This window comes from Centruroides sculpturatus, unplaced genomic scaffold (assembly GCF_000671375.1).
Source record: "Centruroides sculpturatus isolate CEXI.00-Female unplaced genomic scaffold, Cexi_2.0 scaffold2313, whole genome shotgun sequence".
In the NCBI taxonomy this organism is placed as follows: Eukaryota; Metazoa; Arthropoda; class Arachnida; order Scorpiones; family Buthidae; genus Centruroides; species Centruroides sculpturatus.
In genome coordinates this window covers 39,759-49,350 of record NW_019386603.1, presented here as the reverse complement: position 1 = coordinate 49,350, position 9,592 = coordinate 39,759, and the positions used below count along the sequence as shown (strand labels likewise).

The 9,592-nt window shown below is 29.9% G+C and overlaps 1 protein-coding gene across 2 annotated transcripts in view; it reads right to left on the bottom strand.

Moving 5' to 3' along the window:
• Nucleotides 1-3,119: 3,119 nt before the first annotated feature.
• LOC111615402 (U6 snRNA-associated Sm-like protein LSm4) overlaps nucleotides 3,120-9,592 on the bottom strand; it is a 22,147-nt gene continuing 15,674 nt past the window's right edge. For both annotated transcript variants that reach the window (XM_023356817.1, XM_023356816.1), the window contains exons 2-5: nucleotides 7,073-7,114; nucleotides 6,871-6,969; nucleotides 3,598-3,778; nucleotides 3,120-3,532 (exon numbers count right to left, since the gene is read on the bottom strand). In XM_023356817.1, the coding sequence (XP_023212585.1) occupies nucleotides 3,456-3,532; nucleotides 3,598-3,778; nucleotides 6,871-6,969; nucleotides 7,073-7,114 (399 nt within the window). In that variant the 3' untranslated portion in view covers nucleotides 3,120-3,455. The remainder of the gene's footprint in view (nucleotides 3,533-3,597; nucleotides 3,779-6,870; nucleotides 6,970-7,072; nucleotides 7,115-9,592) is intronic.

Below are 9,592 nucleotides of genomic sequence, written 5' to 3'. Positions count from 1 at the left end.
GCCAGAATTTTTTAACTTGTAAAGGGGTCGCGTATTCAAAAAGGTTGAAAAACACTGACTTAGCAGATGAAGGTGTTTGCGGGGTATTGTAGTTTTGCGGGATGAAATTCTGATTCCACTGCTTTTTAATTTATATGTTAATAGCTTGATAGTGCGACTTGCTAAATCTGACTTACCTGAAATTTATCTTTCTGATTAAGTTGAGATACATATATTAATGTACGATGACGACACTGTAATTCTTGCTTACTCCACAAATGTTGCAACAGAAAATTAAAATTTGCGATTACGGATTAACTCTAAATTTTTGAAAACCAAAGTAATGGTATTCAGGAAGGAAGGTAGACTGGCATCCAGAGAGAGATGGTTTTTTAATAATCAACCTAATTTCCACAACACCTTATCTCTCTGAGAATTATTCACGAGGTTTTCAATCTGTTCTACAAACCATCTTCGGGTTTTTAAAAATTCATGGAACATTGATACAGTAATACCTCGACTTACGCGATCCCGGAGTTACGCGATTTTCAAATCTCGTCGATTCGTCTTTTGTTTGAGCGCCACGCAACTCTTGATTACTCACTCCCCCCACACAATTGTTCAGCTTACATGTTCGGACGTGTCGTGTGGAATCGACACATAGCTACAATTTATTTTGTGTTATTTATTTCTGTGTTTGTTATATCTACGGAGACTCGAGAGACTCTATGTGGTGATTTCTTGTAATCGTGAACGAATCAAATGACGAGATAAGATTAACGAGAACATTTATTAGCTTTACATACATCCGACTTGGATTTTACACAAATTGCGAAATTATACCCCGACTTATGCGAATTCGACTTATGCGGTTATCGCTCGGTCCCACCTATCGCGTAAGTTCGGGGTATTACTGTATCTGTTCTTTTTGAATAGAACAATTAAGAACATTTAATATACAAAATTCTTTGGAATAATGAACTATTTGAATTTTAAAAAGTTTCTGTATTAAAATAATTACTATTTCATGTTTGTATAATTTACGAGATATTTTTATATAGCCCTACTGTCCCTTAAGGTAACATTCTAGATCTAAATGAGATGATATAAATTCCCCAAATTAACTTTCTAGATAATTCTGAAAATATTGTTTTTATGATTAATATAAATATTTAATAAAACTTTACTGGCTAATCGGTAAAGATAACCTTCTACTTATATCTTGTCCCCATTAATTTAGCTTAGTTTTTACATCAAATTTACAACATTGTCATAATCTTTTTCTTGCACTACAGAATTTTGAACTTCATTTGTAACTTTTTGCATTCCAGAAAGATCAATGTCCTCCAAATCAAAAAACTTTTGCAAGATTTTTAAAATGTCACGAAAAAGTATTGTCGCAAAGAACAATAATTTGGTAATTATAATTAAATGTGTTAGCAAAATACAATGTATATTTTAGTTTCTTCCATGTTACTCCGTGGGCTCCAGAAGTGTTTGATGAATGTTTTAAATAATAATGATATTTCTGAACTTCTTGTTTTAGGGGCACCTCAAACCGTGACTTTGTATAGAGCGTCGTTTATCCGAATCAATTGGGACTGGGGTTGCTTGGATAACTTATTTTTCGGATAACCGATTATGCACGAAAAATATATTAACCTATCCCAGGGGTCGCCAAACTTTTCTAACCGTCGACCCCCAACCACTTTCCAAAACCTCACATTGACCCCCACCGTAAAGTTTTATTACAAGTGTAAGTGTATGAGAAAAAAAACGTGATCTCTGTATAAGCAAAAAAAAAGTTGTGACCCCTTAGCCGCGTCGACCCCCCAATGATGTTGCCAAAGGGGCCGCCAAACGCCAAAGTGGTCGATATCGACCACTTTGACCCCTGATTTACATTATTATTGATATAAATGTTCATTTGTTCAAAATCTTAAATCTCCGAAAGTTCATTACCAATTGCTTTTTAATTTTGACACTACGTTGCATTCGAATATGCATGTTTTTATATTATATAGATGTCAAAATTCCTCCCTGCGAGGGAGAGGGACAAAATTAAGACTTACCGCGAAGAACTCAGCTTCTATTATACTATTTTAGATGTCTTTTTTTGTGGAGTTTTGAGTTTTAATAGGGTACGTCAAGTGAATGTACACTAAGAAATTTTTCGAATTCCCCCCATGGGAAGTGTTATACATTTATAATAGATACATTTTGAGCCACAGCTAGTTATACATAAAACCAATACATTTTGTAAAAATTACAGCTATACATTAGCAACATAAAATTATACCATATGTAGTTTAAAATGAATTATTTCGTTTTTTCATTTGTTTTCAGCAGTCACACAATTAAGACTTGTTTAGTCCATTTTGTATAATTCACATTATGATTTTAACCAATACATTTAAAATACAAATATACCTTGGAAGAATTTTTTATATAAAGACATTTAAGTTTCACTTTTTAATCTTTACATTTTTAAATTGTCAATGGAGTTTATAATAGTAATATTCCATACTTTATCACATCATTCACAAAAACTTGTATTTTAAATGTATTGGTTAAAATCATAATGTAAATTATACAAAATGGACTACACAAGCCTTAATTGTGATTGCTGAAAACAAGTGAAAAAAAGGAAATATACCAAATGTAGTTTAAAATGGATTACTTTTATGTTGCTAACATATAGATGTAATTTTTACAAAATTCATTGATTTTATGTATAATAATAATCTAACTGAAAAGAAAACTCAAGTTCCAAAATGCATTTTAGTTAATTTAAATATTTTTGTAATAACAGTAAATTTTAAATGGTAGAGTCTTTATAGATACCAAAGTGTAATAAACTGCTTTCAAATACTTGGTTGCTGTGTATGATAAGCCCTGAAATATAGATTACAACAGTCTTTGTTTATGTAAAAGTTGAAAGATATTTTTCTAAACTATAACTTTTTATAGTGATATTGCAAAAAATATCTTGCAAATATAACAAAATTTTTAATTGCAATGTTTTTGTTTTAACTTGAAATTAATATTGAATATATGTAAGAATTTTCAATGGTTAAGTTGAACTAAAAATATTGTTATTTCCAGAATTCGTGTGTATAATTGATATCATTGTAGAAGAATGGCACATTTGAAACTAACTTTAATAAATGTTAGAATTTGTTAAAAATACAATATTGATAAACATCAATAATTCAAACATTAAAACTCAATTTTAAAACTTTAGTAACAGAAATGAATTTGAAATCAGAATTCTTCAGTATAAAGTTTTCTTTCTGACTTTTTTTTCACTTGTCAAAAACTAAATCACGTTTAGAAAAATGACAGATTTAGGGACTTCCTTCATGTGTACAGCAAATAAAAGCTTTAGGTTTAATTCTGTACAATTTTTTTTCATAACAATAACTTATAAAGGAAAAAATGTGACTTTATTTATAAATACAATTAACTTAAGATGTTTATTTATTTGGTCTTGATCTTCCTCCCCGAGCACTACCTCGAATCATAGTTCCTCCTCTTCCACGAGGATTAAATCCTGAAAAATTTAAGTTTAGAATTACTTAATTGTAATGTTTCTCTCACTTTTTAAATTTTAATTACCTCTACTGCCACCTCTTCCTCTCATTCCCATGCCACCGCCACGCTTTCCGTCACCCCTTCCTCTGCCTTTAGATATGGCATCATCTTTGACCATATCTATAACTTCATCAGGTATTCTTAAATATTTTATTGTACTTCCACGTATATAACACTCTGGCATTTTCCAAAATTTGTCACCATCCTAAAAATTTTTGTAAATTAATTACCTTCTTTCATTAAATCAAATCTTAACTACAATATATTAGGATGAAAAATACAATAAAATAATAAATTATAAAATCAGATCTTATGAGGAGTAAAGTTTTTAATTAGGCTATTAATAATTCATCAAGAATCAATTCGCCACCATATGTGCTGAATAATGATTGGGGAAAAAATGAGTTATAAAAACTGTAATTAATTTCCATTAAGCTCAATACTGATAAAATCAGTGTGTAGAATTAGAACTCTTTTGTTGCCTGAAAATGGGTAACAATTTTTTATCTTCTTTTCAACAAAAGGTTATGATAAATATTAATTTATCATCACATAAACTTTATGAATGTTGTAAATTAACAAGTCACAAAGTCTAGTAAATTATAGTTTTTTTTTTTAGCTATTCTCACTTAACATCCATAGTTTTAGAAGTGGATATAATTAATGATGATGAACATCATTCTATATAAATCTTCATAACATCTCAAAATCTCTCTTCAGTTTTATTTGGCTCTGTTAATTTGTTTTAAAAAATGAAAATAATGACTTAGGTTAACTCCGCTTTTCAATTAATGTAGTATATTAAAAAGCTAAGTTGAATATTATAACAATTTGTACTTTCAAGTCTTAGTACAAAAGTTTTCCTGAGTTTTTAATATGACACAGCTATTTAGTTACTAATAAGGGGATGGCATGACATTGGGGTCATCAATTTTTTGATAAAACTTGGTGAGGTTATAGTGCATCTCCAATAACTGACATGTGCCAAGCAGTAAGGTGCAAACACTCAAAATTATAAAAGAAAATTGAGGTTGAAAATTGCAAATCACTTAAAACCTTTAGAATTTCCATCATTTTTAGAGTGACCAGTAGGTCAGTGCAGGTGCATCAGTTTCATAGCCATGAGACCGAATCTTGGTTTTGTTAAGTTATGGCAATGCAACACTTGAGTGATCTGCCTAGGGGAGATGCCTTCCGGGAGATCTTTTTAAGGGTAACGGGCCCTGGCCCCTATTCAGGCATTAGACATGGAGAAAGTCCTGAAAACTACATGTGGCCAGCCTGTCCTGGCAAGGTGCAAACCCATGATGAAACTCCCAGTGTTCAGGGAATGGAACCACTTAGCCACTGGCAGGCCTTTCAAATCTTGGTGCTATGAATTTCCCCCAAACTATAATTTTCACATTATTCTTGGTACTTTAGATTTATTATACTGTCAGAGAGAAAAACTGATTTAATTTTAGGAAACTACAGATGAACAATAAACAGGGTATAAAACAATAACATTCATCTGTTTCAAGTAACAAATCATTGTCAAAAGCAATTAACAAATGCTACCTAATGGTAATTATTTAAAAACAAAACATTTTCTGTATAGTTCATTCATGTACAGTTTATACTTACTCTGCCAACAAAGTCATTGTTTAACATATATGTGTCTATAATTGCATCTTGATTACAAAAAGATGGCTCCAATATCTCGTTCTAACATCAATAGCATAGAAATGTGTTCTGCAGAAGAATCGCTGTACAACAGTACTACAAAATTTACATACCGTGAAAGCATTCTTCAAATTCAAGACCTAATTGCAGCCAAGGGTTCTTCATCAATTTCAGAAGTTGCAAAGACAATCAAAAAACATTAGGTGCTCAGATATTTTCAAATATGATACGATATGCATGATTCTCTTCCAAATTAGTTGATGGAGAAGTGTTTTTAAATACTAATTAGGTTTGTTTTTCCAGTAACATATAAATCATCTTATTGTAAAAACATCTGCATTTATTCAATGTGCACATTGCAGAAACATTTATTGTTTCACATGCTTCTACGATAATTATCCACAAAATTGTGCTCCCAGAGAGTAAACAGGTTGAATAATGTTAATAAAAAAAGACATTTTTATTAACATTAAAATTGGCCTTATAATTTTGTTATATCTAATCCTCTTCTCAAATTATTTATAAATAAATATTAGTAGAAATACCATATGTACATGTGTATTCAAAAATAATTTTAAAATAAATATAATAAGTTTAAAAATACCAAGAATAAAGTAAAAATTATAGTTTTAGGAACAAAAAAAATTTGACACCACCAAGATTCAAAACACCAACCTCATGGCTATGAAACCAGTGTACCTGCACCAACCCATCGCTAATCTAAAAATGATGGAAATTCTAAAGGTTTTAAAGTGATTTGCAATTTTCAACCTCAATTTTCTTGTTTAATTTTGAGTGTTACATCTTATTGCTTAGCACATGTCAGTTATTGGAGATGCATTATAACCTTACTGAGTTTGATCAAAATTGATGGCCCCAACATCGTGCCATCCCCTCATAAGACTAATATGAAAATCTATAATATAAGTTTTTATTTATATAAACAAACTAGAAAATTTTTCTTTTCCTACAATGTATCAATAATTTATGCAACTTGTGTATTGAGATGGGTCTTTATCAAAGGAGTGACAAAGTGGAGACGAATTTCAAAATGACAACATATCATAAGAGTGCATTTTATATCTAAAAATATATAAAATGCACTCACTGAAATAGCAAGAACAGCTTTGGTATATTTTTAAATTTAATTTTCACAAACTTCATATGTTATCTTAATGAGATGTATTTCTAAGAATTTTAAGTCCTGAACATAACTGCTTATCTCTTCTTAAATGCCAAAACATTTGTGAAAACAGTTTGTTGTTGTATTTTTGCAAACTCAGAGAAATTTTGGATCTTAGCATTCACAATAAATTCGTATTGTATGATGACTTTGTGGTGAAATTGACAGCAGATTGTATTTTATACTTAATCTACCACAAAAAATTGAAACTATATATAGAATGTATACTTTTCTAACCAACAATGGATGGATATCAATTTGTAAAATTCCAAATAAAAACAAGCTAAGCTGTCTCTCAGAGGATCCATCTACTGACATCACAATAATCATTGTTAAAATCATCTTTGAATTCAATTTATAAACGACTAAAATTATTGTCATTTTTAACTGTTACTTTATTCAAAGAAGATTAATTTTATTTGTTGAGAAGATATTAAACTTCTGATACTTACTCTTGATGTGCAAATCACTTCTCTAAGATTTATATTCATCCAATTATCACAGCTAACAAGATGGCCATTGTACGTTTCACCATTTTTCAATTCAACTAACTAGAAAAAAAAATTTCAAATTCTAAAATATTTACTTCATTTAGAAAATAAATTTTTTCTATCATTTCATCATTATAAATAAAAGATTTAACTAAATACTTACCATTGGATGATTTTGAGCTGTCCTCAATAATGATAGAGGCAACTGCAATAATAATAGTTCAATTTAGTTAAATAAAAATATCAAACTTAACTACACTCACTGACAAAAGGTTACACACCTAGATAAAATTGTCTAACTTGACATGTAGATCTAGGTAAATAATTATAGTTATGGTTTAATTACATGCCATGCAATGCCACAAATGCATCTTAAAATTTCTACCTCAGTAGGATTATCTTATTAAAAGAATTTCAAAAGTTGTGTTCAGAATTTTCAGTGCATCTATATTTGGAGGTCTTAACTGCCAGGCATACCTATGCAATACATTTAAAGGCATTATTCACAGATGATGGAGCTTAAGAAAAGACACATCATTGGGCTGAAAAAATCAGATTGTCTGTTTCGTTGAATTGCCCATCATCTAGGTATTCTGACATGGCTGTAAGGATGCCATGTCAGAATGTGGAATCTTAGTGCCACAGATATGCAAGGAAACATATACATAGCAGGCAGGTTCTAGATGACTTAAGATAGACCACTAAGAGATGATTGTCTGATTATGAGATAAGTACAAACAGCTGCAATGATAACTTTGTCTATCATCCAAAGACACATGGAAGCTTTCTACAAAATAATTTCTGTTCCCATGCCTGATAGCAGATGATTAACAAAGGAATATTTGCATGCATAATAACCACTGTATGTCCTGATGATAGCACCTCAACATTGTCAGCTTCATTTGCATTGGTGTCATGACAAGCATGGATTGTTATGGACTAATAGCTTATTATCTTTAGTGATAAATCCCTGTTGTATTTGGAAACAGATGACCAAACATGTTAGAGTATGGAGGTCTACCAGTGAGCACTTCAAGCCACCTTTACTGCTGAAGGACAGACTGTTCCCAGTGCATATTGGTTTGGACATGTATTTGTGGGATCAGATGAGATGCTAGTTTTGGTACTGCACAACTGCTAATTCATTTATAAACGAATTATGAATTTATAAATGAGTTATGTGCTAGTGCTATATGCCATTCTCCACCAAATTTGCTCACAACTGCTAATTCATTTATAAATGAATTAGTAGTTGTGAGCAAATTTGGTGAAAGATGGCATATAGCACTCGCACATAACTCCATAGCTGAATAGAGTACAGTACTGAAGGTTTATTTAAATTGTACCATTGTTCCACAGGTAATTGTCCTTTTGCTGATGATATGGTATGAATGGAAATGATATAATAACTTATTGCTATTGTCATTACATTTCCATTAATAAAGTTTATTCAATTATAAAACAATGTAACTTTTTTCAATGAGTGTATAATACAATATAAATTTCATATTAATTAATACTTACTGAACATATCTGATCAGCGTAGTCAGTCAAATATTTAATATAAATTAATAAATGATTTTTAATCTTTTCTTTGTTTAACAATATATAGGGTATCTAAGAAAGACTTACATAATTATAAAATCTCATTAAAAAACAGTGCTCTATTGCAGTTGCAGTGGAAATGTAGTTTGTGTTAAAAGAAAAATTAACTCAAAAATTTTTTATTACAAAAATTAATACAAAAAAGTTCAAGTTGTCTTACATTTAGTGCTCTTCCACATGTGCTTCTTTAGGTGAATGAAGAATGTCAATCGATAACCAATTTCCTGCCAGGTAGTGTTTCAAAAAGATGGTGCATTACCTCACTGGGCAATTTACTTATATAACTTGCTTGATACATTGTTTTCTGAATGATAGACTTGCCAAGGGAATCAACACCCTAGACCTAACATAACCCCACTAATGTCTTTTTGTGTGGTTATGTGATGTAATGTTATGTTTTGAAAGAAAGGATAACCATTGCAATCTCCAATGTTACATAGAAAATGCTAAACAACATTTGGCAACAGATCAGTTATTCTTTGTGCAATGTGTGGATTTGTGTTTTTGATGAGATTCATTATGTGTATGCAAAACAATTTCTGCTTTTGTATTAATTTTTGTACTAAAAAAACTTTTGAGTTAATCTTTCTTTTATTGCAAACTGCATTTCAATAGACCACTTCATATTTTATATGAAATTTTGTAATAATTAGATCTTTCTTGGATACCCTGTATTGTAATATATCTTAAATTTACACTATATTATAATTATCACAAAATTTATTATAAAGTAATAATAATGACAAAAATACAAAAGGTTATATTTAGCTTTTAATAATAATAATAATAATGTTTCAAAATCACATATGTATAATTAATTAAAAAGTTATCCAAGTTTTACATAGTGTTAAAGACAAAAAAAAAAAAAAAAGTTAATTTTCAAGTTAATCATAATATAAATATATATGATAATTTTAAGAATATTTTAGACAATAAGCTATATTAACAACATAAATTATTATTTAGAACTAGCTGCAAGGACCCGCTTCACTGGGTTTTTATTTGTTCGTACATTTGTATGTAATATAGTTTTTGTATTTTATACAGGGTGCTTCAAAAAATTATAGTTATGGTTTAA